The sequence below is a fragment of the Lethenteron reissneri genome, chromosome 64 (genome assembly GCF_015708825.2).
Source record: "Lethenteron reissneri isolate LAM-NWPU_2019-01 chromosome 64, ASM1570882v1, whole genome shotgun sequence".
Lineage (NCBI taxonomy): Eukaryota > Metazoa > Chordata > Hyperoartia > Petromyzontiformes > Petromyzontidae > Lethenteron > Lethenteron reissneri.
This window is the reverse complement of record NC_083842.1, coordinates 9,000,755-9,028,070: the sequence shown is the minus strand read 5'-3', so window position 1 is coordinate 9,028,070 and position 27,316 is coordinate 9,000,755. Positions and strand designations below refer to the sequence as shown.

At 51.6% G+C, this 27,316-nt stretch overlaps 2 protein-coding genes across 3 annotated transcripts in view; one reads left to right on the top strand and one right to left on the bottom strand.

The window, feature by feature from the left end:
* Positions 1-16,211, top strand: part of ATP2A2 (ATPase sarcoplasmic/endoplasmic reticulum Ca2+ transporting 2) — a 42,437-nt gene extending 26,226 nt beyond the window's left edge. Inside the window, exons 17-24 of one of the 2 annotated variants that reach the window (XM_061577740.1) lie at positions 406-626; positions 1,235-1,437; positions 2,019-2,104; positions 3,929-4,065; positions 4,700-4,817; positions 7,444-7,561; positions 10,192-10,227; positions 15,099-16,211. In XM_061577740.1, the coding sequence (XP_061433724.1) occupies positions 406-626; positions 1,235-1,437; positions 2,019-2,104; positions 3,929-4,065; positions 4,700-4,817; positions 7,444-7,561; positions 10,192-10,196 (888 nt within the window). In that variant the 3' untranslated portion in view covers positions 10,197-10,227; positions 15,099-16,211. The remainder of the gene's footprint in view (positions 1-405; positions 627-1,234; positions 1,438-2,018; positions 2,105-3,928; positions 4,066-4,699; positions 4,818-7,443; positions 7,562-10,191; positions 10,228-15,098) is intronic. The other variant, XM_061577739.1, reaches the window with a different exon arrangement.
* Positions 16,212-16,376: 165 nt separating this feature from the next.
* ARPC3 (actin related protein 2/3 complex subunit 3) lies at positions 16,377-26,832 on the bottom strand. Its single transcript, XM_061577749.1, has 7 exons — positions 26,672-26,832; positions 23,527-23,626; positions 23,280-23,356; positions 22,344-22,412; positions 21,341-21,467; positions 19,718-19,812; positions 16,377-17,079 (listed from the first exon to the last, which is right to left on the bottom strand). The coding sequence occupies exons 1-7, from the start codon at positions 26,675-26,677 to the stop codon at positions 17,017-17,019; spliced, it is 537 nt and encodes a 178-aa protein (XP_061433733.1). The 5' UTR covers positions 26,678-26,832; the 3' UTR covers positions 16,377-17,016.
* Positions 26,833-27,316: the final 484 nt, after the last annotated feature.

The window sequence follows — 27,316 nt, the reverse complement described above, 5'->3', positions numbered from 1 at the left end:
TGATGATTGTGGTGGCAGTGGTATTGATGATGATGATGGTGGTAGTGGAGGTACTACTGCTGCTGGCGGTGGTGATTGTGAGGCTGCTTGTAGTGGTGGCGTGAATGGCTGTGATGATTATTGTGGTGGCAGTGGTATTGATGATGATGATGGTGGTGGTAGTGTAAGTACTACTGCTGGTGGTGGTGGTGATTGTGAAGCTGCTTGTAGTGGTGGCGGTAATGGCTGTGATGATGATTGTGGTGGCAGTGGTATTAATAATGATGGTGGTGGTAGTAGAGGTACTACCGCTGCTGCTGGCGAATTCCACCGCGCTGGTGCTCCTATCGTGCCAGCCGCTTCTCCCCGTGTCTCACGCTCCGCAATTCCCCGCACTCCCCGTCTCTCCCCACCCAACCCCATCAGACGGGCGACGGCGTGAATGACGCACCTGCGCTCAAGAAGGCCGAGATCGGCATCGCCATGGGCTCCGGCACGGCCGTGGCCAAGTCGGCGTCCGAGATGGTGCTTGCCGACGACAACTTCGCCTCCATCGTGTCCGCCGTCGAGGAGGGCCGCGCCATCTACAACAACATGAAGCAGTTCATCCGCTACCTCATCTCCTCCAACGTGGGCGAGGTCGTGTGGTGAGGAGCGCACTGCCGAATGCGACCCCCGTGTGTGCGTCTCTCTCTCTCTCTGTGTCTCTCCGTATCCCCGTGTCCCTAGGGCGTCTGTCTGTCTTCCTGTGTCCACGTCTTTCTCTCTCTCTATGTCTCTCCGTATCCCCGTGTCCCTGGGGCGTCTCTCTGTTTTCCTGTGTCCCTGTGTCCACGTCTTTCTCTCTCTCTGCGTCCCTAGCTGTCTCGGTGTGCCCGTCTCTCTCTCTTTCTCACTGTCTCCTCTGTTGTGTATTCATTTCGCCTGTCCATCTCTGTCCTCGGCTCTGTGTGTCCCTGCGTCCTCATACCCAACTGTCCCACCTTGTCTCCTGGTGTCCCATGTTCTCAGTGTCCTCTTAGCATCCAAATGTACCCTCCAATATCTATCCCTTACGTCCTGTCGTCACATCGTCGCCATATCCCTCCTGCATATCCAGATCTCTCTCAAATCCCCCGTCTCCGTATCTCAGATGTCCTCACCATGCCCCCTCACCCGCAACACAGCCACTCCATGATTCTCTACTTCGAGTTCTATTCACAATCTCTTTCCCTTCTCCCCCCCCCCCGCCTCTCCTCCACTCGCACCAATTCAGCATCTTCCTGACGGCTGCCCTGGGCTTCCCCGAGGCGCTGATCCCCGTGCAGCTGCTGTGGGTGAACCTGGTGACGGACGGCCTCCCGGCCACCGCCCTCGGCTTCAACCCCCCCGACCTGGACATCATGAACAAGCCTCCTCGCAGCCCCAAGGAGGGCCTCATCAGCGGATGGCTCTTCTTCAGATACATGGCCATCGGAGGTGAGGGCGTACCGTGGGTCGTCGGGTCGTGTGGGGGGGAGGGTCCATTGGTACTCTTAGGTTTTTTTCGGTAAAGTCACGTAGGTAAAAAATAAATAATAATTAAAACAAATAATAAAATTATATAAATAATAGGCCCTGTCACGGTCCATTGGTGTCCCGTGACAGGGCCTGAGCGGTGGTGGGTTTTGCTCTGCGTTGTAGAGACTCCCTGTCTCCCTCCTTCTCGTACCCCCTGTCTCCCTTCTCCTCCTCCTCTTCCCCGTCTCCCTCCTCGTCATCCGTGTTTTCCTCCTCCCCGTCCTCCTCCCTGTGTCTCCATCTTCATCCTCCTACTCCTCCCTGTCTCCCTCCTCCTCCTCCTCCTCCCTGTGTCTCCCTCCTCCTCCTCATCCCTGTCTCCCTCGTCCTCCCTGTGTCTCCCTCGTCCTCCCTGTGTCTCCCTCCGCCTCCTCCCTGTGTCTCCCTCCTCCTCCTCCTCCCTGTCTCCCTCGACCTTCCTGTGTCTCCCTTCCTCCTCGTCCTCCTCCCTGTGTCTCCCTCCTCCTCATCCAACTCGAATGTCTCCCCCCGTGCCCCAGGCTATGTGGGATGTGCGACAGTGGGAGCAGCCGCCTGGTGGTTCATGTACGCCGAGGACGGGCCCCACCTCAGCTACTACCAGCTGGTGCGTGGTGATCGACACACACGCGGCCACGTACAACCACACAGAGTCGAGCACACAGCTCACACACAGTCAACCACACAGCCAGAGTCAACCACACAGCCACAGAATCAACCACACAGCGACACACAGCCACACAAGTCAACCACACAACCATAGAGTCAACCACACAGCCAGAGTCAACCACACAACCAGAGTCACCCACACAGCCACAGAATCAACCACACAGTCGCACACAGCCACACACAGTCAACCACACAACCATACAGTCAACCACACAGCCAGAGTCAACCACACAACCAGAGTCACCCACACAGCCAGAGTCAACCACACAGCCAGAGTCAACCACACAGCCACAGAATCAACCACACAGTCGCACACAGCCACACACAGTCAACCACGCAGCCACACAGTTAACCACACACACAACCACACGGACAATGCACATGTAACGGGTTCCGGAGACACTTGTAGAGGTAACTTCTTTATTACAATACAACACTCCAACAGTCCAACTCTCCAACAGTCCTGATACTCTGTTACAGCCTAGGTACACAGCCTAGCTACACAGCCTAGATACTCTACTCTGGCTACGCTCTGGAACTCGCTCTCACAAGGTCATAGAGTCGGGAGTTCCAGAGTCCCACCACTCGCTCTCACAGCATCCCAGGGTCTTCAGATGGCTGGTCGTGGGTCTTGGGTCTTGAGTTACAACTGGCCCCGATCGTCCACGGAGCTCTCCTTTTATGCCTGGTCCAACGAGGGGTGGGGCCGTGTGCGCCACCAGACATCCCACAGAGCACACACAGCCCCCCCCCCCCCCCCCGTTGGCGGCGCCCAGAGGCTTAAGCGTCTGGACCCCCTGGGAACCCAACGCCTGGCGCCCAGAGGCTGGACCCGCCCGGGAACCCAGAGCCCCCAGCAGCCCCTCCCTTCTTATGTCACTACACACACACAATCGTACACACAAACGGCCACAAACAACCACACAAGCAGTACTGTTGTTAATCACGCGCAGTTAACACAGTGCGGTTAAGAGGGGTGAGATTGGTGTATCTATGTATGCGTGGCGAGATGTTAGCCATCTCGCCTGGCATACAGGAGGTCGTGGGTTGATCCCGACCCCGACGCCTGTATATTTCGAGTTTGCGGTGTCTCTCTCTCTCACCGTGGCCGTGTGGATTTTTCTCCGGGTCCTCTGATTTTCTCCCTCCGCATTTAGAATCAGCATCACGCCGTTCAGAGTATTTGGCTGCTGTAGATGTCCACCTGACGATAAGCCACTTCGTTGGGCTATCATTTGCCGTAAGGGAGCTTCTGAATAAGTATAACCCGTAAAAACAAAGTTTTTCACTATAAATCCTTTATAATGCGTGGCGGCTAGAGTCCTCTCGTCCTCTGGCTTGAGATGGCTGCCACCTATGGGTCAGATGATTGTCTGGCAGCATTAAGCAATGGGTAATTAAATATAATATTTTTGTCCTAAAAAGTGTAAAATTTTGGAAAAAAAATTTTACGAACATTAATTGTCACGCACAACGAGTCTGTGTGGAAAATGTCAGCTCGATTGGATCACGGGAAGTGGGTTAAAAAACGACCGAAAGATTTGCACGGTCGTAAGCAAGCAAGCAAGCAAACTTAATATAAAGGATTTAAAAAGAGCTACATAGTTCAGTGGGCCTTACCTGGTGAAATAAAAATGGTTTAGTTCGTGGTGAACTTCTTTCGCGCCGTACATAGCCAACCGCGGTGAGTGCGGTGTGACCAGCAGCGGTTGATGGGAGCGGAGTCGTTGTGACCAGCGCGGTGCGGTCAATGTGTTTGCAGAGCCACTTCCTGCAGTGCGGCCCGGACAATCCGGCGTTCCACGACGTTGAGGACTGCGAGATCTTCGAGTCTCCGGTCCCCATGACCATGGCGTTGTCCGTGCTCGTCACCATCGAGATGTCCAACGCCCTCAACAGGCGAGCAAACACAGGCACCGCTCACCAGCAACTACAATAACGACCGCCACCAACATCGCCGTCACAGCTACTAATACCGCAATAATTACAACAACCACCGCCGCAAACACATTCCTGCTGCGGAGGGAGCTGGTAGGAACGTTGGGTTGCTCGGTCAATAGTCAGGGTCAACGGCGGCGTGGTGTATTCCGCAAATATGGCCGACTGTGAGGGCGGGCACAAGCCGGCGTGAGTAGGTTAAACGTTGAGTTTTATAAGGGCACCACGGGGTGACCAGCCCCTCCCCACCCTCCCCACCCAGCCCCTCACATCAAAATGCGCTACTTTAAAGAAATATAGACAACACGTTCCACTTAATGAAATAGACTTTTTCATAAATGTTTTCTCCTACAACATCAGAGTGCAGCGCCACATTAAATACGCACTACAATGACAATAGTTTAAAGCGATTTGAAGCATGTTTGTTTTATTGGGGGAGGGGGGGGGGCAGAGCTTTGTGACGTCATATTTGAGGGGGGGGGGTCTGACTTTTTGTGACGCCGTGTGACGTACGCATTTGGGTTAACCCCCCCCCCCGCCCGCCCCCCCCCTCCATGCTTACGTACTAAATGGATGATGACCTTTGTCTCTGCAGTCTGTCGGAGAACCAGTCCCTGGTGCGCATGCCGCCATGGGTGAACCTGTGGCTCCTGGGCTCCATGCTGCTCTCCATGTCTCTGCACTTCCTCATCCTTCACGTGGAACCCCTGCCGGTACGGACACACGGCGGTGGCGGTGGCGGCGGTGGCAGTGGCGGTGGCGGTGGTGCTGGTGGCGGTGGCAGTGGTGGTGGTGGCGGTGGTGGTCGTGGTGTTGGTAAAGGCAGTGGTAGTCAAGGCATTCGTGGTGGTGGTGAAGGCAGTGGCAGTCAAGGCAGAGGTGGTGGAGGTGTTGGAGGTGGTGGTGGTGGTGGTGAAGGCAGTCGTGGTGGAGGTGGTGGAGGTGTTGGAGGTGGTGGTGGTGGTGAAGGCAGTCGTGGTGGAGGTGGTGGTGGTGAAGGCAGTGGCAGTCAAGGCAGTCGTGGTGGAGGTGGTGGAGGTGTTGGAGGCGGTGGTGGTGGTGGTGGTGAAGGCAGTCGTGGTGGAGGTGGTGGTGGAGGTGGTGGTCGTGGTGTTGGTGAAGGCAGTGGCAGTCAAGGCAGTCGTGGTGGTGGTGGTGAAGGCAGTGGCAGTCAAGGCAGTCGTGGTGGAAGTGGTGGAGGTGTTGGAGGTGGTGGTGGTGGTGGTGGTGAAGGCAGTCGTGGTGGAGGTGGTGGTAGAGGTGGTGGTCGTGGTGTTGGTAAAGGCAGTGGTAGTCAAGGCAGTCGTGGTGGTGGTGAAGGCAGTGGCAGTCAAGGCAGTCGTGGTGGATGTGGTGGAGGTGTTGGAGGTGGTGGTGGTGGTGAAGGCAGTCGTGGTGGAGGTGGTGGTGGAGGTGGTGGTCGTGGTGTTGGTGAAGGCAGTGGTAGTCAAGGCAGTCGTGGTGTTGGTGAAGGCAGTGGCAGTCAAGGCAGTCGTAGTGGAGGTGGTGGTGGAGGTGGTGGTGAAAGCAGTGGCGGTGAAGGCAGTGGTGGTGGTGTTGGTGGTGGCAGTGGTAGTCAAGGCCGTGATGGTGGTGGTGGTGTTGGTGGTGGCAGTGGTGGTCAAGGCAGTCGTGGTGGAGGTGGTGGGGGAGCGGCAGCGTAGTGGTTAGCGCGCTTGCCCTACGAACCCGGCGATCCGAGTTCGATGCCCGCTCACGCTCAACGACACCCAGTGACGATTATCTGAATCGGGGCCTCCCCTAGGTCGACTCAGTCTCAAATGAGTAACTGGTGCGGTGTAAAAAAAAGACAACGGCGCCCGTGCCAGGCCGTCATGCGGTGCTCGCTAACAGCACTTGCCCCAACAGTCTGTTGAGAATATACGGGAGATCTTTGCCTTCTTTGTAGTAATCTAGTCTGTACGGTGTTTGTATGTTTGTGGTAGTATAGTAATGTTTGTGCGGTGTGTATATAGATGGTGGTGTAGTAATGTTGTCTGCACGGTGTGTGTGTGTGTGGTAGTATAGTAATGTGTGTGCGGTGTGTATATAGATGGTGGTGTAGTAATGTTGTCTGCACGGTGTGTGTGTGTTTGTGGTAGTATAGTAATGTGTGTACGGTGTGTATATAGATGGTGGTGTATTAATGATGTCTGCACGGTGTGTGTGTGTGTGTGGTAGTATAGTAATGTTTGTACGGTGTGTATATAGATGGTGGTGTAGTAATGTTGTCTGCACGGGGTGTGTGTGTGTGGTAGTATAGTAATGTGTGTGCGGTGTGTATATAGATGGTGGTGTAGTAATGTTGTCTGCACGGTGTGTGTGTGTGTGGTAGTATAGTAATGTTTGTACGGTGTGTATATAGATGGTGGTGTAGTAATGTTGTCTGCACGGTGTGTGTGTGTGTGTGGTAGTGTAGTAATGTGTGTGCGGTGTGTATATAGATGGTGGTGTAGTAATGATGTCTGCACGGTGTGTGTGTGTGTGGTAGTATAGTAATGTTTGTACGGTGTGTATATAGATGGTGGTGTAGTAATGATGTCTGCACGGTGTGTGTGTGTGTGGTAGTATAGTAATATTTGTACGGTGTGTATATAGATGGTGGTGTAGTAATGTTGTCTGCACGGTGTGTGTGTGTGTGGTAGTATAGTAATGTGCGTGCGGTGTGTATATAGATGGTGGTGTAGTAATGATGTCTGCACGGTGTGTGTGTGTGTGTGGTAGTATAGTAATGTTTGTACGGTGTGTATATAGATGGTGGTGTAGTAATGTTGTCTGCACGGTGTGTGTGTGTGTGGTAGTATAGTAATGTTTGTACGGTGTGTATATAGATGGTGGTGTAGTAATGTTGTCTGCACGGTGTGTGTGTGTGTGGTAGTATAGTAATGTTTGTACGGTGTGTATATAGATGGTGGTGTAGTAATGATGTCTGCACGGTGTGTGTGTGTGTGGTAGTATAGTAATGTTTGTACGGTGTGTATATAGATGGTGGTGTAGTAATGTTGTCTGCACGGTGTGTGTGTGTGGTAGTATAGTAATGTTTGTACGGTGTGTATATAGATGGTGGTGTAGTAATGTTGTCTGCACGGTGTGTGTGTGTGTGTGGTAGTGTAGTAATGTGTGTGCGGTGTGTATATAGATGGTGGTGTAGTAATGTTGTCTGCACGGTGTGTGTGTGTGGTAGTATAGTAATGTTTGTACGGTGTGTATATAGATGGTGGTGTAGTAATGTTGTCTGCACGGTGTGTGTGTGTGTGGTAGTATAGTAATGTTTGTACGGTGTGTATATAGATGGTGGTGTAGTAATGATGTCTGCACGGTGTGTGTGTGTGTGTACAGATGGTGTTCCAAGTGAGTCCTCTGGACCTGACGAAATGGCTCATGGTGCTGAAGATATCCCTCCCCGTCATCCTCATCGATGAAGTTATGAAGTGCTTCGCACGAAACTACCTGGAGGGTGAGAGCACAACAAAGACAAACACATTGTCCTGCTGCTGCGGAGGGAGCTGGTAGGAACACGTTGGGTTGCTCGGTCAATGGCCTGCAGGGTCAACGGCGCGTGGTGTATTCCGCAAATATGGCCGACTGTGAGGGCGGGCACAAGCCGGCGTGAGTAGGTTAAACGTTGAGTTTTATAAGGGCACCACGGGGTGACCAGCCCCTCCCCACCCAGCCCCACCCCTCCCACCCCCTACCCAGCCCGACCCTCCCCACCCAGCCCCACCCAGCCCCTCCCCACCCAGCCCCTCCCCACCCTCCCCTCCCCACACAGCCCCTCCCCACCCTCCCCTCCCCACCCAGCCCCTCCCTGCACGACGGACGGACACAATAATCCCCTGTGGGCTGGTGTAACCAGGAGGTTCCTACAAGTATAACGTTGACGTTATCTATTTATACGTAGGGGTGGTGGTGGGTATGAAATAACAACCCATCGTAAACGTTGACCGAGCTCATCTCTCTGGCCAATTGGACAAAAATTCTGCGGGTTGAGTGGCGCATGGCTCTAAAGAAAGAAGTTCAACATGACGGAGAGTCATTGAACACAACAACAACAGCCGCCATTCGCAACTAAGTGGCGGTGACGTCACCACGACGCTTTGTGCCAGGCCACGTGCACCTTGAGGCCACGTGAAGTGTCGAACGCCCTCTGGCAGGAGGTCACGGGGCAGACCCAGCAGGTGCCACGGGTTGACTGACTGGCTTGAGATGACTGAGATGACTGGCTGATGCACCACACAACAGACACACACACACGGACATTAACACACGCAAAAAAAACCTGGAATGGATCGTACTCCGTGCCTGGATCAATCAGTGTGACCGCAAGTGAAAAAAGTTTTTTTTCTTTGTGTCTATCACCTCTAACGTCGTGCATTAAAAGCAGAACATCAATAATCGGCGACGTTTCGGCCAAGGGCCCTTCTTCATCATATCCCATAAAGTTGGATAAATCTGGTCTCACACACACAAAAAGACAGATCCCCCGTGTAGCCTCAACAGACTTTTTGGGGCAAGTGCCGCACCACGCCCGGCCGCCTTTGTCTCCCCAGTGGCGATGTTGATAAACTGCAGAGGCCCAGGACCGATTCAGATATTCGCTGCCAATGTTCTTGGCCGTGAAGCGGGAATCAAACTCGGGTCCCCGGGTTCGTAGCGCAGTGTGCTAACCACTGCGCCACCGCTCCCCGTATAGCACGCGTTGTACAACAACGACCGTCCTTCACCACAAAGTGGCTTGTGCCAGGCTAGGTGCAGGAGGTCAGGAGACGGACACCCAGGTGCCGTGGGTTGACTGACTTGAAATGACTAACAAATGCGTGGTAGGTACCACGTACGAACAGGAAATCCACACGCGTGGATGATTATTAATCTAATGTATACATCCCATAGTCGTATGCATTTCGTCTGTGTGCGTTCCCATCCCAGCCATTGAACGGTGTGTGTACATAACCACGCGTACTGTGTGTGTGTGTGTGTACTGTGCGTGTGTACTGTGTGTACATAACCACGTGTGCTGTGTGCCGTGTTTGTACATAACCACGCGTACTGTGTGTGTACTGTGTGTGTGTACTTTGTAAACATCACCAAGTGTACTGTGTGTGTACTGTGTGTGTGTGTGTACTGTGTGTGTGTACTGTGTAAACATCACCACGTGTACTGTGCGTGTGTACTGTGCGTGTGTACTGTGTGTGTGTACTGTGTAAACATCATCAAGTGTACTGTGCGTGTGTACTGTGCGTGTGTACTGTGTGTGTGTACTGTGTAAACATCATCAAGTGTACTGCGTGTGTGTACTGTGTGTGTGTACTGTGTGTGTACTGTGTGTGTGTGTGTACTGTGTGTGTACTGTGTGTGTGTGTACTGTGTGTGTGTACTGTGTGTGTGTACTGTGTGTGTGTACTGTGTAAACATCATCAAGTGTACTGTGCGTGTGTACTGTGCGTGTGTACTGTGTGTGTGTACTGTGTAAACATCATCAAGTGTACTGCGTGTGTGTACTGTGTGTGTGTACTGTGTGTGTGTGTACTGTGCGTGTGTACTGTGTGTGTGTACTGTGTAAACATCGCCACGTGTACTGTGTGTGTACTGTGTGTGTGTACTGTGTGTACTGTGTGTGTGTACTGTGTGTGTGTACTGTGTGTACTGTGTGTACTGTGTGTGTGTACTGTGTGTGTGTACTGTGTGTACTGTGTGTGTGTACTGTGTAAACATCGCCACGTGTACTGTGTGTGTACTGTGTGTGTTCTGTGTGTGTGTACTGTTTGTGTGTACCGTGTGTGTGTGCTGTGTGTGTGTCTACTGTGTGTGTGTACCCTGTGTATGCTATGTGTGTGTGCGTGTACTGTGTGTGTGTGCGTACTGTGTGTGCTGTGTGTGTGTGTACTGTGTGTGCTGTGTGTGTGTACTGTGTGTGTGTACCGTGTGCATGCTGTGTGTGTGTACTGTGTGTGTGTACTGTGTGTGTACTGTGCGTGTGTACCGTGTGTGCGCTGTGTGTGTGTGTGTGTACTGTGTGTGTGCGTACTGTGTGAAACCCTAACCTCACCGCGTGTCCTCCCATTCCACGCGTACGTTCTGCCCTCACAGCCTAACCACCTCCAAAAAACATCAGTTCGACTCCAGGTACCGAACTCCCACCCACCCACCCCCATTGCCTGCAATGCCTGCCACATTGCGTGCATGCAATTCCTGCACCCGGAGGACCCACGGTGGAGGGGTCGGGATTTGCGAACCTGCATTTGTTGAACCGGCCACGTTGGGATTGCCGCCTGATTGCGCGCAACGTGACTTGGAACGCGCTTGATGACGAGATGCGTGGCTCGTGGAGAGGAGCCCTTGGAGGGAGGTCGTCTGCGTTGATCGCCTGCGAATGTGTCTGCGTTTTCCACGTGGGCGTCTGCCCCAATGCCTTGGATGCTGCACGTTTGAGAAATGCCTGTCGTGTGTCAGCCGCGCAATTGTCAGGTTCCAGACACGCAAAGGGATTCGACCGTGCCTCGGCTTGGCTCTCTCTCTCTCTTTTTTCTTCCCCCCGAAGTTTCTTCGGTTGCTTTTCCTCTCTCTCTCTTGCTGGCGAAGGCACCGGGTTTGCTTGCACAACAACAGCAGCAGCAGCAGCAGCAACGAAATCTGAAGGAATGGAAATGTGCCTGTGGTTTATTGTTTGCGAGGAGGGCTTTTTGGGGCAATGGCTGTTTGAATCCCTCGAAGCATGAGAGGGGATGGTTTTCAGTTCGGCTCCTCTTGATCCTTGGGGTGGATTTCGATTTAAAGCTTTCGTGACTGCAGGGATTCATCTTCTTGGTTCTTTCGGTAAAGTCACGTAGAAGGGAAGTAATAAAATAATGTTTTATTTTTATTATTTTATTACTTCCCTTCTACTTGACTTTACCGAAAGAACCAAGAAGATGAATCCTTGGGGTGGAGTTCACTTGAGGCACGAACAAATGGCTGAGCGTGGCTCTATGATATTGCCCGGTGTGTTTGTGTGTGTGCGCGCTTTAAGACATCGCAAGTTAAAGCCACGATCAACAGCTACAAGTCAGAAGATCTCTCTGCCCATCTTATCCGAAGCGGGCAAATTGTCCGCAATGTCAGTCCGCTGTAAATAATATTTTCTTATTAAATAACACTGGTCAACACACTTTTTCTGGCATAAGGTATTCCAACGGTTTTAAGGTGATTTTGGGGTGCTGATTCCAAATCTGGCATCAGTTTTTGTCTATCACATCAGGTTTTTTAGATATCAAATATTGCATTTTCAAAAAAAACTGCAGAAGAAAAATATTAAATAAATGTGGATATCTATATAAAATGATATTATAAACACACTATCCTAAAAGTACAGCACCATATTTGAACACTAAAGCAGTCACTGACTCGCAACAACTTGCAATCATAAGTGACAGAGTTAATTTCGGGTAAAATCAATGAAAATGGGGTATGCCGATAGCATAAATATGAGATGTGATAGAGCAAATCTGAGATCAGATTTGGAATCAACACCCTGAAATTATTCTAAAACAGCTGCAAAAGTCCGGGCTAGAAATTATTTTTGTTGTTGTCGACCAGTGTAATTAAATAAAATTAACATTTTCAATAATAAATTGAGGATAATAAAAGCAAAAAATCCACGCGCGACGTTTCGATCGCAACACGAGCGGTCTTCATCAGGCGGAGAGAAAAGAGGGGACAAAGCCTCCAAATGCAAGAATATGAATTCCTGCGGTCACGAAAGTCTGAAGTCAAAATCGATACTTATGGTACAGCGCGATCCATTTATAGATACCCCACCGAAATAATACAAATATGGAGAAATATATTGCGGAATGATGTTTTTTAAAAAATATCAATCTCAGAGATACGCTCGTTAAATATGTCAACGCTCTCCCCTGTGAGGCAGAGGTCGCAACCGGGTACCCGATACCCGTACCCTACCCGATACCCGGCTACCCATACCCGGCCAGGTACGGGTACGGGTACCCGTTTGCGACCCTGGTGCGGCCGGGTACGGGTACGGGTAAGGAATCAAAACCCGTTTGCGACCTCTGCCTGTGAGGCACGGATCCATCGCTTTCACGACATTTAGCCGCACGTTTGTACATCGGGAGGAGGAGCTCCGTCCACTCAAAATCACTGGGGTGTCTGTAAACGGATCGCCCTGTGTCGCTCGTGTAAGGAAGGCAACGTTATTCACGATGTTCGCGGTGGGTGGTTTCTTTTTTATTGGGAGGGATAAAACCGGGGGGACCCGGAGAAAAATCCACGCGACCACAGGGAGAGTTGACACCGCAAACTCCAAATATACAGCAACAGGCGTCCGGGTTTTTTTTTCTTTCAAGTTTCATTTATTAGGTATAGCCCTGTGAGCCATTCGGCTCTTGAATCGGGTGCAACCGCAACAAACCAACAAAACTAAAACATGAACAAAAAACATCTTAAAGTGATATGTGACTGAGTGCAAACAGAAAATCCAAGAAAAGACAGCAAAATATTGCAATTGCAATTGAACCCACGTGGGCTGCAATTGAACCCACGACCTCCTGTATACCAGGCGTGGTAGTTAACATCTCCTAGCCACCGTAGCACCCCCCCCCCCGCCCCTCCTAAGAGTCTGTCTTCTCGACAGACCTGCTCTACACCTGAGGACGGCTGCTTGCGTTGTGGCCGAAACGTCGTGAAAATTATTTTATTATGTTTTCGTTTTATTATTTTATTATTTCAATTCTACGTGACTTTACCGAAAGAACCAAGAAGATGTCACGTGTTCTTCACCTGTAGGCTTGTTTCCGCCCCCCCCCCCCAACCCCATTTTGTTTTTTGCTGTTCGCAATGCGATTGTTTATATTGTAAGAATTGCAAACGCATGCGTCGCACAATGCCTGGAATCCCCCTTCTTCTGGGATCCCTCGTATTCGAGTTTGATTTCCCTCCAGGCGTCACTTGTCTGTGTTGCGAGGGTGGACCTGGCTGTCCATGGGTCCGGAGATGGCCGAGTAGGCCAATCCGTGACCTGCAGATCTTGGAACAGTGGGGGCACCAGGGTGGTCCATACTGGAGCTCCCACTCGTATTGTCTCTGTCTCGAGTGTTTGTGTGCTCTGCGGCTATCAACTCTTTTCGCTCGGCCTCAAAATGCTGAGTTTCATCATTAGACCTACTTTGTCATTACCAAAATGTAATAATAGGGGTTTTTCCCACCTTTTTTGATGTAGATGCTTAACCCGAGCGAGCCCTCATTACTCTGATAGTGCATTGTCTTTGAGCTGTACGCCTTTTGGCGTCCTCTGGTCTAGCACCAATTGAGACGAGGCTCAAAAGAAAGCCGTCTCTGGTGTGGACCAATCAGTTTCAAGGACAATGCTAATATTACCAGAGTGTGTTTTTTGTTTGCATTTTGACCACAAGCATTGTGGTTAATGCACACATGATTCCTCGTAAAAAGGTTTCAGTTTTGTTGCCAGGAGAAAAAAGGGGGGAAAACCCCTATTATTACGCTGAGTTCCATTGTTTATTTTCGCCCTCCATGATGGTCTACCAAGAGCATAGATTTCCCAGTTGTTTGCATCTATCTATATGGTGGAGGCAGCAGCGAGGATTGATGGATCACACAAGTGTTGTGAAACTCCCTTCCCGTGAGCGTCAAGGTGCCCGTACCCTGGCTCGCCAGGGGAAGGAGGCACAATGTGGACTCCACCTGTTCCGTCTGCACGGGGTGGAGTGTTTCCCCCCACGTGCAAGGCTGCAGATGATTTCGCGAGTTGAGCACGCGACGCGTGTATTCGACACACGCGTTGCTTTTCCATGCCATCATTGGCTATCGATGAGGTGCGCGTGTTAAACTAAACCCTTTTTTTATTTTGACGAGGTAAGGCCCACTGAGCGATACGGCTCTTATTGCAGAAGCGACCTGGTTATTGCAATTCATAGCTCAACGAAGTGGCTTATCAATTATGTTGACATTTATCGCAGGCCAAATGCTCTAAACGCATGTTTCTAAATGTGGAGGGGAAAAAAAGAGTTTGTCCACTCAGGGTATATGAAAGTCCTATTGTTGGCCTAATCCAGAAAAAAGGATCCCCACCACTGATAGAAATGTTACGAACCTTGCGTTGTTTTACCAAGATTCTGAACATTAATCACAACTGGCAGGAAAACTAGCAGCAGCATCTCCGTGCGAGAGACGCGCATGATAATGGCACAAAAGCCGATAAGGGTACCGAGCTGGTGGTGGTAATTCCACCTTCCTATGGCGGAGGACGTTTATTTTTAAATTTAGAATGCAAAGTGGTGCTGCATTCTACTGCTTTATTGACACCACAGTGGGATGATGATGGCCTCAGTTGGCAAGGGCTGGATTACTGACCGAGAAGTAACAGCGCTTGAGCCAATTCCCCCTCTAAGATGAATGTTTCCCAGTTGACATCGGCGTCATTAAACAAGACGGCACTGGGCCGCACAGCTTAATTCTCACCGAGACTCGTCAGCCCGGTGGTGGCCTTGTTAATCAAAAACCACTGCTCTGGCAATAATGCTGGAATCACTATTGGAAGGTTTCTAGTTGAAGCACAGGCCCCTGGGACGGTTCGACAAAATGAGCAAGCACTTTTTGGGGGATGCCATAATAAATTGGTACGATGGGAAAACTTGTCCCGCCATGGGAATGTGGAATTTCCACCACTGGCTACAAATTGCCAGTGGAGATGAGTGCGACTGCATCCCTATTCTTTGTGAGACTGCTGCATCCTCGTTTGCGCAAATACACGTCAATTGTTCGCGACACGAGGTGTCTCTTAAGACGCCGGGCTGGACACAGCTGGTGTCAGATTAACAGCGGTTACCCTGCGAATGTCACCACAGGAACAGCCACACGGTGACTACCGGGGGAATGGAACTCTCGCCCCCCGCGGTCATGAGCCCAGCGGCGAGCCGACCTGCACAGCCTAAACTGCTGCCACCCCTGACTGCATGTCCCCCCTTTCTCTCTCTCTGCAGGGAAGGACCGAGGAGTGGAAAACTGAGGCAGGGCGAGGCCAAATCCCGGAGCCTGGAATCCGGAGCCTGGAGCCTGGGAAGACACTGGAAGGGGAAGGGGGAGGGTGGGTGGGAGGGATCAGACTTGCGTCGGTGATTCCGCCCATATTTATTCATCAGGGAAAAAGCACAAAACGTACAATTCGATACGAATCACAAAATAGGTAATTATGTAAAAGGGCAGATTTGTTCAGTTGCTAAATGGGTAAAATATCATCTCTTCCGGGTTAATATTTGCCCATCAGCAATTTGATATCTAGTTTGCTGGGTTTCATCAGCAGGGTGTGGGTCTCGTGTAAGAAAATGCTGAGAAAAGTTAAAGCATTTTTCATGCAAATCTCTCAAACTTCTTTCCTGCCCCCAACCCAACCCCGATCCCGAACCCTATAACCACCTCGCACTCTACGCACGGTCAACGTGGGACAAACAGCTACCCCTCTCCCACTGTGACGCCGTGCCATATATTCTTGGCGGGCGACGGTTTAGGGCCCGGAGAGTTTCGCCTTCTCAGTTTCATGTCCACCGATGACATAAAAAAATAAAAAAAAAATCCCATGTTTCTGTTTCTCCTCTTTGAAACAAACCAGACAATATTTATTTATTTAAAAATCATCGCCAGCACCAAACTGAAATGCTAGAGAAACCACGCAAAATGGGCATTTGGTCGCTGCCAAAAAAATAAAGTTTTTGTTGCGAGAAATTTTATTTTTTTTCCGTTTGTTTTAGGCGAGGGGGGAGAGGCTTCTAGTTGACGTCGGGGCGACACGGACCCCCCGGCGTGGCCGATACCGCGTTCAAACTCCCCGCCAGGAGACCCGAGACGTCTTAAAGCGCGCGAGTGCGAGTGCGTGTGTACGCGTGTGCGCGTGTCCCTCCCGGCTTATTCATAATGGCCGGCTGTCGCTCGTTGTGGACCCACGCTTTGTTCCATGCTGCTTGCCCTGTAGTTTTTTGCGGTTTATTTTTTTTGGGATGATGATTTTAAAAAAGGTTTCATGGATAAAAAAACTAAAAAGTTAAATTCACGAACGGTGGAATTGATGGTTAATAAAGAAGTGGAATGGGAATGTTAAACCTCGGCGAGGTGTGTTTGTCAGCGAGCATCGCACCACCACGATAACTAACCGCTGTGGTGCGTTTTTAAGACAAGTGCACAACTACCACGTTGACAGCACCAACGACTGCCCCCCACCCCACCCCCCCACAGTAGCACACAAGGAACATGTCGGTGAATCGAACTTTGTGAAACGAGCTGACGAGTTTATTGAAAAATTGTTCGCAAGTGTACAAAGATACAGACAGGCACACCAACACACACGCTGGATGAACGTCATGTCCCTGCGAGACCTCTCTCATCGCCGCCCCACCTTATCGCCCAATCGCCCCTTAAACCCCCCACCCCAACCTCCTTGGCGGAGAGGGATGGGACTTGGGGTTGATGTTAAAGACAGATTTTAGGGCTGTTTAAGGTACATTTAGGGTTGATTTATTTAGAGCCGAGAGGTTAAAGCCAGGTTTTTTGATGGCTCAAGTCTGTATGAGCTGCGGTTAACACTGGGCAGAGCCAGCGTAGGGGGCTGGGTGTATGTTTCAATATAAACCAGGTTAGAACCAGACATGCGTTCAATTGGCATTAGCACCAGGATTAAGGTGTAAGCAAAGGACTGGGTTGAATATTAATGCAGGTTCATTGGCTGTGGTTAGAGCTAAGCTAGATCGAGTGGCTGGTTTAAGATTAAGCCAGGTTTATTAGGGCTGGGGTTAAGCTTAAGCTGGGTTGAGTGCAGGGTGTAAGAGTCGTGTGAAACCAGGCTTCGGGGTTTGTCGTAAGCTTTGGGGTGACGACCGAGCCGGTATCCGCCGTGCTGCCTGGATTGCGCTACTGCCCCGGTGCGGACAGCGACTTGTTCATGAACTGCCTCTTCACGAAGCACATCCACCACTGCAACACCAATAAACACGCGCGCACACACACGCACACACGGATACAAACGTACACATATTGATGCGCACAAATGCGTATAACACAAGCACGCACAAGAACACAACAACGACCGCCATTTGCCACTAAGCGGCGGTGACATCACCACGACGCTTGTGCCAGGCTATGTGCGCTTTAAGGCCTCGTGAAGTGTCCAACACCCCGCTGGCAGGTTAGAGGACAGATCCAGGTGCCATGGGTTGACTGACTGACTGAGAAGAAGACAAAGATCCCCCATATAGCCTTAACAGACTGCTTGGGCAAGTGCTGTTAGTGAGCATCAAGCCCGGCCGCCTTTGTCTCCCTAGTGGCGATGTTCACACGACGCAATAGGTACTCATTTGAGGCTGAGTCGACCTAGGGGAGGGCCAGGACCGATTCAGATCATCGTCACTGGTGGTGTTGGCCGTGAGCGGGAATCGAACTCGGGTCGCCAAGCTCAGTTGCAGCGCACCGACCGCTACACCACCGCTCCCTCCAAATCCGAATAAGCAAGCGCACAACATCCAGCCGACCGCTCCCCACACGCATGCGTACAAACGGAAACACGCACGCACACTCGCATGTACGGACGCACATGCAACGCATGGACATACACACGAGCACTCGTGAAAAATAATCGAGCAGAATGCACAAAATGCATCCACAACACAAGGGCCTAATGAAGCACACACACATGGACAAACGAGACAAAGCTCCCCTGTATAGCCTTAACAGACCCTTGGGGCAAAGTGCCATTCAAAGAGAAACTGGGGATCTTTGTCTTGTGTGCGCCACAAACCTCTGTGATCTAAGAAGTTCGATTCTTGGCCGTGGATAATACTGGTAGCAACCTCCTGGTTACACCAGCCCACAGGGGATTATTGTGTCCGTCCGTCCGTCGTGAAGGGAGGGGCTGGGTGGGGAGGGAGGGGGTGGGTGGGTGGGGAGGGTGGGGAGGGGGTGGGTGGGGAGGGGCTGGGAGGGGCTGGGTGGGGAGGGGCTGGGTGGGGAGGGGAGGGTGGGGTGGGGAGGGGCTGGGTGGGGAGGGTGGGGCTGGGTGGGGGGTGGGAGGAGTGGGGCTGGGTGGGGAGGGTGGGGCTGGGTGGGGAGGGTGGGGCTGGGTGGGGAGGGGCTGGGTGGGGAGGGGCTGGTCACCCCGTGGTGCCCTTATAAATACACCACGCCGCCGTTGACCCTGGCCATTGACCGAGCAACCCAACCGTTCCTACCAGCTCTCTCTGCAGGAATGTTTTATGTGTATGTGCAAATAAGTGTGCGTATGTAGCATGTGCATACGACTCGTTGTGCACGAGCATATATTGTGCGTGTGTGAATGTGTGAAATAATGTGTAAGCGTCGTGTGTGTGTAAGTACATGCATGTACTCTGCATGTGTGTACAAGTTGGATATACCACGTGTGTATCGTACGGACATGTTGGCTGCATACGGTGTGAAAGAAGTTCAACATACACACACGTTCATGAATGAGCGGTTTACGTGTGTTTTAAAAGGTAAAGAGGCAACCCTGCAATTGTGTGCTCACGCTCACTGCAGGGTGAAGGTTCTCCACTAGCGGGACCTCCAGAGAGGCCCTCCAGGAGGTATACTGTCCCACTCTTCCAGACTGCACAGACATTTCGTAAGAGGTGGGACTACACACACTTGACCCCACCATACGCGACCTGCCGATCGACCGAGTGTGGAGTACCCATTTATACTGCTGGGCAAACACATTCCTGCGGAGGGAGCTGGTAGGAACGTTGGGTTGCTCGGTCAATGGCCAGGGTCAACGGCGGCGTGGTGTATTCCGCAAATATGCCCGACTGTGAGGGCGGGCAGAAGCCGGCGTGAGTAGATTAAACGTTGAGTTTTATAAGGACATCACGGGGTGACCAGCCCCTCCCCACCCACCCAGCCCCACCCTCCCCACCCAGCCCCTCCCCACCCAGCCCCTCCCCACCCTCGCCACCCAGCCCCTCCCCACCCTCGCCACCCAGCCCCTCCCCACCCAGCCCCTCCCCACCCTCCACTCCCCACCCAGTCCCACCCTCCCCACCCAGCCCCACCCTCCCCATCCAGCTCCTCCCCACCCAGCCCCACCCTCCCCACCCAGCCCCACCCCTCCCACCCCCCCACCCAGCCCAACCCTCCCCACCCTCCACACCCAGCACCTCCCTGCACGACGGACGGACGGACACAATAATCCCCTGTGGGCTGGTGTAACCAGGAGGTTCCTACCAGTAACACGCAGTGAATGGGGGGGCGGGGGAGGAATTTATGCAACTTGCTCCTTGCTTCAACTGCCGTGCCAGGAGATGAAATCGAACTTGCTAACTGTGGATTTCAAGTCAACGGTGCTCACCATTTCACCACAACAGTTTCCCTGCATTTTTGTGTATCTGTGTGTGTGCCGGTGCGTATACTCTGTGCGGTCGGGCGTGGTGCTGGCCACTCGTGTGTTATGCCGTCCTTCAGAGGGCGCCGCTCACTAACAGCACTCGCCGATCCAACAGCCTGTTACAAGCTATACGAGAGGAATCTTTGTGTTTTTTTTTGTTTGCTATGCTCTGTGCATGTGCGCACACTGTGAGTGTGCATGTACTGTGCATGATCTTACCTTGCTGGGTTTGTCCGTGGCCGGGTCAAACACGCGCTCACACAAACGCAGCCCCGTCTCCTGCCTCAGCTGCTGCAGGTAGCCCCTCATCATCTCTACAGAGCACACAGGTAACCTCTCATCATCTCTACACCCAGCACGCAGGTAACCTCAATCTCTACACACATTACACAGGTAACCTCAATCTCTACGCACATTACACAGGTAACCCCTCAACATCTCCACACACAGCACGCAGGTAACCTCTCATCGTCTTTACAAACACAGCAGCACACGCAGTCTGTATGAACTGCAGCACACGGATAACGCTTCTCTACACAGCACACACAGCAAGCGCAGCGTGCAGTAAACGGCACACACAAGTAACCCCTCAACACTTCTACAGGAGTACTGATCACACATTCAACACCAGTGCACGCGGCACAAGCGGAAGCGTTTAACTTCAGCCGAACACGTCGCGCATCCGTGTCGCCCTGTACCACGGCGCGTCGTGTTGTGTTGTTGTCGTGCCGCTGCGTCGTCACCTACGCTGAACTTCTTTCGCGCCGTACGCAGCCAACTGTGCCAATCGGTAGGTGTTTGTTGCCTGTTGGCAATGCCAATTCTCTCTCTCTCTCTTTACTACATCCAAACCGGGCGCTGTGGCATACTGCTCACCGGTATTCACTCGGTTTCTATTGCTTTGCGACTCGCAGAGGGCAGTGAGGCAGCGCCCCGCAATGCTGGTAGCGTCATAACACCGTGTTGCCGCATTATGCTACGTCATCCTGAAATAGAACTAAACTATTTTACTGGTAGAAACCTCCTGGTTCCACCAGCCCACAGGGGATTATTGTGTCCGTCCGTCCGTCGTGCATCCAAAAATGGGAGGGGTGGGGCTGGGTGGAGAGGGGAGGGTGGGGAGGGGCTGGGTGGGGAGGGGAGGGTGGGGAGGGTGGGGAGGGGAGGGTGGAGAGGGGCTGGGTGGGGAGGGTGGGGAGGGGCTGGGTGGGGAGGGAGGGTGGGGAGGGGCTGGGTGGGGAGGGTAGGGGGTGGGAGGGGTGGGGCTGGCTGGGGAGGGGCTGGTCACCCCGTGGTGCCCTTATAAAACTCAACGTTTAACCTACTCACGCCGGCTTGTGCCCGCCCTCACAGTCGGGCATATTTGCGGAATACATCATGCCACCGTTGACCCTGGCCATTGACCGAGCAACCCAACGTTCCTACCAGCTCCCTCCGCAGGAATGTGTTCTCAGCACATGTTTTTGAATGTGGAGGGCAAAACCGGAGGGACCCACAGGGAGAGCACGCAAATTCCAAATATACAGGCGTCAAGGATGGGACCAAACCCACGACCTACTGCGTACCAGGCGAAGGAGCTAACATCTCGTCACCGCGGCGCCCCACGCTGCGTTCCGTGGCGTCCTGTCCTGACGCTACGATGTGTTACGTTACATGTCAGTATGTTACGTCACATGTCAGTGTGTTGCGTGGCATCGCGTTGCCACGTGGCGTCATAACACCGTGTCAAGCCGCCCTGCCACGCTGAGTTCCCCGGCATCGTGCCGTGACAACGCGCCCCAAGTCGTTGCGCAGCGCGGGGGGTTGTCGGCTGGTAGTGCGGCCGCGCGGGCGTTGCCTCACCCTCCTCGGCGCGCCCGCTGGGCTTGGCGTACATGGCGTTGAGGGGAAAGCCGCCTTCTCCGGGGATGGGGAAGTTCGTGATGCCCAGGGAGTACATCTCCTTCTCTCCCTGGCCCTTGGACGTGCACTGCACCAACGCCATCAACACCATCAACACCGTCAGTGGCCAACATCAAGACCAATACAAATAATAACAGCACAGCAACACCGATTGGCGACCAGACATCAACGGGATCAACGCGAACGTCATCAGTATCAAGACTGTGAACGCCGTCACCACCAACATCACCTCAATGGTAATACAGTAAAACCTTGGATTGCGAGCATAATTCGTTACGGAAACCTGTTTGTAATCCAAAGCACTCGTACATCAGTTGTGATCACGTGACGCTCGGCAGAAAAAGCGTATACACGTACTGCTCGTATTGCAAGACCTCGCTCGTTTAGCAAATTAATATTCATTTAAAAAAATGTGCTCGTCTTGCAAAACACTCGCAGACCAAGTTACTCGCAATCCAAGGTTTTACTGTAATCTGATATCGCTACTAATATCACATCAACTCTATCAACTTCCACTCCATAAGCATCGTCGTCATCATTATCAGCAACACGAAACATCCCGCGCATAGCCTTTAACAGATTGTTCGGGAAGGTGCTGCTAACGGACACCTATGAAGGCCGGCACGGCACACGAGGGGGTAGCTTGTAAAAACCACTCCCGGCCGCCTTTGTCTCCCCCGTGGTGATATCTACATACACCAGGTACTCATTTGAGGCCGAGTCAACCTAAGGGACACCCAGGACCGGTTCCAATAATCGTCACTGGTGTTGGCCATAAGCGGGAATCGAACCTGGGTCATCGGGTTCGCAGCGCAGCGCACCAATCGCTACATCACCACCATCAACACCAACATCCCATCAACGAAGCCAACATTAACAAACTATCAACATCTTCACCACTACCAACATCATCATCACCAACATCACCATCACCATCACGCACCTTCTGCAGTTTCTTGAGGCACTCGGTGATGTAAAGAGTCACGTAGATCAGAGTGCGGTCTGCCTCATTCTGAAAACGCACACAAAAACAAAGATCCCCCGTACAGCCTTAACAGACTGTTGCAGCAAGTGCTGTTAGCGGGCACCTGTGAAGGCCAGTACGGCACACGAAGGGGTTGGTGGCCAGCACCACGCCCGGCCGCCTTGATCTCCCTTTGAGGCGACATTTACACATCGCACTAGAAACTCATTTAAGGCCGAGTCGACCTATGGGAGGCCCATGACCAGTTCATATAATCGTCACTGTGTTGGCCAGGAGCGGGAATCGAATTCGGGTTTCCAGGTTTGTAGTACGGCGCACTAACCACTACACCACCCATCCCTCCGAATCTGAACACGCACACACATACAATCCAGCCGCAGATGCGATAGATTACTGGTAGGAACCTACTGGTTGCACCATCCCACAGGGGATTATTCTGTCAGTCCGTTGTGCAGGGAGGGGCTGGGTGTGGAGGGAGGGGAGGGAGGGGAGGGGAGGGTGGGGAGAGGAGGGTGGGGAGGGGCTGGGTGGGGAGGGTGGGGAGGGGCTGGGTGGGGAGGGGCTGGTCACCCTGTGGTGCCCTTATAAAACTCAACGTTTGACCTACTCACGCCGGCTTGTGCCCGCCCTCGCAATCGGGCATATTTGCGGAATACACCACGCCGCCATTGACCCTGGCCATTGACCGAGCAACCCAACGTTCCTACCAGCTCCCTCCGCAGGAATGTGTTTTACAATAGATGCTGATTGAGTTGATGTGGACATATAAACTGGTTATGGCGATAAAGGTTGGGATGATGGGGATGTAGATGGTGATGGGGTCGATGGCGATGCCACTGATGGTGATAGTGATGCAGGTGAGGATGGTGATGGCAAATGTGGTGGACGTATCACCTTGATCTCGTAGTTCTTGAAAAACACATTCGCCTTGAAGTACATGATGGCTTCATCAATGATGTCCATTTCCCTAGCTGAGTACCACACGCAAAACACACACAGAATCACGTACACATACAAGTCAATATCAAACCTCCAATGAGCCGCTGTGGCGTCATCAGCACCACTACGATCCGGCTTCAAATCTTCCCCATGATCACCGACCTCCCGGTGCCACACAAATGCCCGGATCTCAAAAACTCACTTTCTCTGGGAGCAGGACCCTTGAACTGGGTCTTCAGCGGCAGTAAAGCCATGTTCCCCACCATCCGGTTATCGGACTCCTGCAGGCTCGAGTGGTAGGCCTGAGCACACAGCACACAAAGATGTTAGTTAGCAAGCGACTAAAATCGCCACCGATGTTGGCCGTGAGCAGGACTCTTACTCGGGTCGCCGGGTTCGTAGCGCAGCGCGATAAACACAACACAACCGCTCCCCATAGAGAATACGAAAATACAAAGATCCCCCGTACAGCATTAACATAAATTTCGATTTAAAGCTTTCGTGACTGCAGGGATTGATCTTCTTGGTTCTTTCGGTAAAGTCACGTAGAAGGGAAGTAATAAAATAATAAAAATAAAACATAATAAAACAATTCTCACGACGTTTCGGCCACAACGCAAGCAGCCGTCCTCAGGTGAATACCAGGTCTGTCGAGGCGACAGCGTCTGAATCACATACCTGCATTTCCCATAAATATGCTAAATGCCTCTTGATATGCATATTAATTTGTCGAGGCGCTCTTCCCCCCCCTTCCAACCCAGCTTATATATATATGCTCCAAGCACGTGTGCTGTTTCATTCAGACGCTGTTGCCTCGACAGACCTGGTTTTCACCTGAGGACGGCTGCTTGCGTTGTGGCCGAAACGTCGTGAGAATTGTTTAATTATGTTTTATTTTTATTATTTTAGCATTAACATACTTTTGGGACAAGTGCTGTTAGCGAGCATTGTGCTGACCACCCACGAGGAGTTGGGTGGTCCGCACAACGCCCGGCCGTCTTTGTCTCTCAAGTGGCAATGTTTACACACCGCACTGGATACTCATTTGAGGACGGGTCGACCTAGGGGAGGCCCTGGAGCGGTTCAAATATTCGCCACTGTCTGTTGGTCCTGAATTCCGGCCGCGCGGAGTTTGTAGCGCAGTGTGCAAAGCACTACATTACCGCTCCCCACAACACACAAGCATGTGTACCATCACAAACACCGCATTCGCGTGAAAAGATGCCTAAACCTCCACCAACACGTCCACACACACACATACAGGGCACACTCCCGACCCTGACGACGCCTGCTGCTGTATAATTGGAGTTTGCGGTGTCTCTCTCCCCGCGGTCGCGTACATTTTTCTCAAGAGTCCTCTGGTTTTTTCCATCCATATTTAGAATCAACATCACGCGTTTTGAGTATTGGGCTGCTATCAATTTCCACGTGATAAGCCATTTCATTGGGCTATCATTTGTGGCCAGGTCGCTTGTTAAATAAGTAATATTTAAACAACTTTTTTAAACAGGTCCCTGCGGGGTGGGCTGGTAGGAACGAACAAATGAATGGCTATAATAAAATGAAATGGCGGGGGTACGATACGAAGGGAGAGTTTGAGGCCTAGTTCTAGGCTTTAGACCGCTGTCAGTTAATTTTTAATTTAAATGTTTTAATTAAAAACTATCTCAGGGAATTACAAGGGAATGTTACACTTGTTTAGCCAGGAAAGCCTCACTGAGTCTAAAGGTTTGTGTAGGGTCCTGCCAAGTGTTTGCAGTAGGGGGCGATGTTGCTACACCTAATCGGACATCGGACAGACGGACGATATAATCTATTGTAGGCTGGTTCACTTCGTTCCTACCAGTAAAACACGCTTTAATGAAATGTACACTACTCGTAATGGCAGAACTCCACGACTCCAGCAAGTGGCCCCGAGGCTTGCCATAACGTAAGGGGGCCGTGGTGATTTACAGCCAACGTCAGTTGAGCGTGGACAATTAGACCCAAGCCGAAACATAACATGTAAAAATGTTTTTAAATACTTTTTTTTTTAAGAGAACATAGTATTGTCATTAGTATGACATAAGTATACCAGGTTTGCAGTCGATACCACAATGGGAAGTGGGTTAAAATTGAGTTACAAGATTTGAGGATACAACAACAACAGACAGAGTGATTTCATAGAAAACGTGTAAAAATATCGTTAAATTTATTTTTATGATAGAATATGGTATTGTCGTCAGTATGACATAAGTATACCAAGTTTGCAGTGGATACCACATTTGGAAGTGGGTTAAAATTGAGTTACAAGATTTGATGATATAACCACAACAGACAGAGTTAATAAAAAGCGTGTAATAAATATAACTTATGTAGCTTCAGTGGGTCCTACCTGGTAGAATTAAAAGTGTTGTTTTCCTCAATGCTTCCTCTATGCCCCATGCATTCGTCAATGCTCCCCCGTGCCTCCCCATACCCCCTCTTTGCGCAGCAATACTCCCCCCCCCCCCCCCCCTAGAGATTGGTGCCAGAGAGATGTGGCACTACTTGACCATATTGGCACAATTTCGATTTAAAGCTTTCGTGACTGCAGGGATTCAAATTGTTGGTTCTTTCGGTAAAGTCACGTAGAAGGGAAATAATACAATAAAAAACATAATAAAAATTCTCACAAATAGTGAGATATTTTATTAAAATTCTCACAAATAGTGAGAATTTTTATTCAAATTCTCACAAATGGTCAGAATGTTTATTGTTTTATTTTTATTGTTTTATTATTTCACTTCTACGTGACTTTACCGAACGAACCAAGAATATACATATTGGCACAATGCATAAGAAAGTGGAAACTAATTACTAAATGTGCAGTGGGATATCTACCGGCCCATGGATCCTGATGATGATTGATGACTCCCTCTATGCCTACCCATGCGCCCACTATGCATCCCTCTACTCCCCCATGCTTGGCCTAGATCTCTCCACGCTCCCTCGAAACCTTCCCTGCACTCAACCTGCGCTCCCCATACGCTCCCTCGCGTCCCTCCTCTGCGCGTTTCTCACGTCCCGTAGCTTCCCTCTGCTTTTCCGCTTTGCGTGCCAATCTTCCCCCCCACCACCACCTCCCATCTCCGACATGCCGTGTAAAACCCAGGTCCAACATACAAACACTCGTCTCCCTACATGTCTAACCCAGACGTCGTCAGGCTTTCCCCATGCTCCCCCCCCCCTTAGGGCTCCCTGCACGCTCCCCACGGCTGCCCCCCCCCTTCTGCCAAGTGGCGGGGCCCGGGGCGTGGCAGCGTCGATCACCGCCGTCACCCCGCGACCCAGAGACGGCGCTCCATCTTTTGGGCTCCACGTCTCACCGGCATGATGACGACGGCAAAGGGGGCGAGACGAGGACGACGACGAGGAGATGGAGGAGATGGAGGAGACGAGGAAGAGAAGGAAGAGACGAGGAGGAGGAGGAAGAGACGAGACGCTGTACGAATGTCGGCTGCTGCTTGGCCACTTCCCCACCTCTTCACTTCCGCGTCTTTCCGTGACGTCACGGGTCAGGTCTCTATCTTCGATTCCACGATATCGATTCCGTGCGCGCAGATCGATTCCACGGCCGCTGTTGCTGTTTTGTGTGCGTACGCTTGTTGGTACGTGGCAACTCAACGCTTCGTTAGAGAGTCTCCCAGGTACGGGATCAATCACGGCGTAGATTAATCGAAAGCAAGCGAATACGTGATTCGATGTACGTTAAATCGAGCGTAGTAATCGATTTGTTTTGTAATCGAAATCGATTCTTCTCCCTCACCCCCCCGCGGTTATTTCCTGCCCCTGACTCGGGGCTCCGTGACGTCATTTCCGGGAAGCACGCCACCTCTCGCGCTTAAAAAAAAAGCGACATGACGTCACTCCAGGGTGAGCGCGAGCCAACGCCCAACTCTACGGATATAATGACGTCATCGCTCTGGCTAGGATTACGTCACGCACTAATCGACGGTGACGGTGTTTCAGAA

Coding starts and splice junctions, on each gene's coding strand:
- ARPC3 (XM_061577749.1), bottom strand. Junction 22,413..23,279: donor TCAAGAACTACGAGATCAAG/GTGATACGTCCA, acceptor GTGCGTTTTCAG/AATGAGGCAGACCGCACTCT. Junction 19,813..21,340: donor CAGCGGGCGCGCCGAGGAGG/GTGAGGCAACGC, acceptor TGTGCTCTGTAG/AGATGATGAGGGGCTACCTG.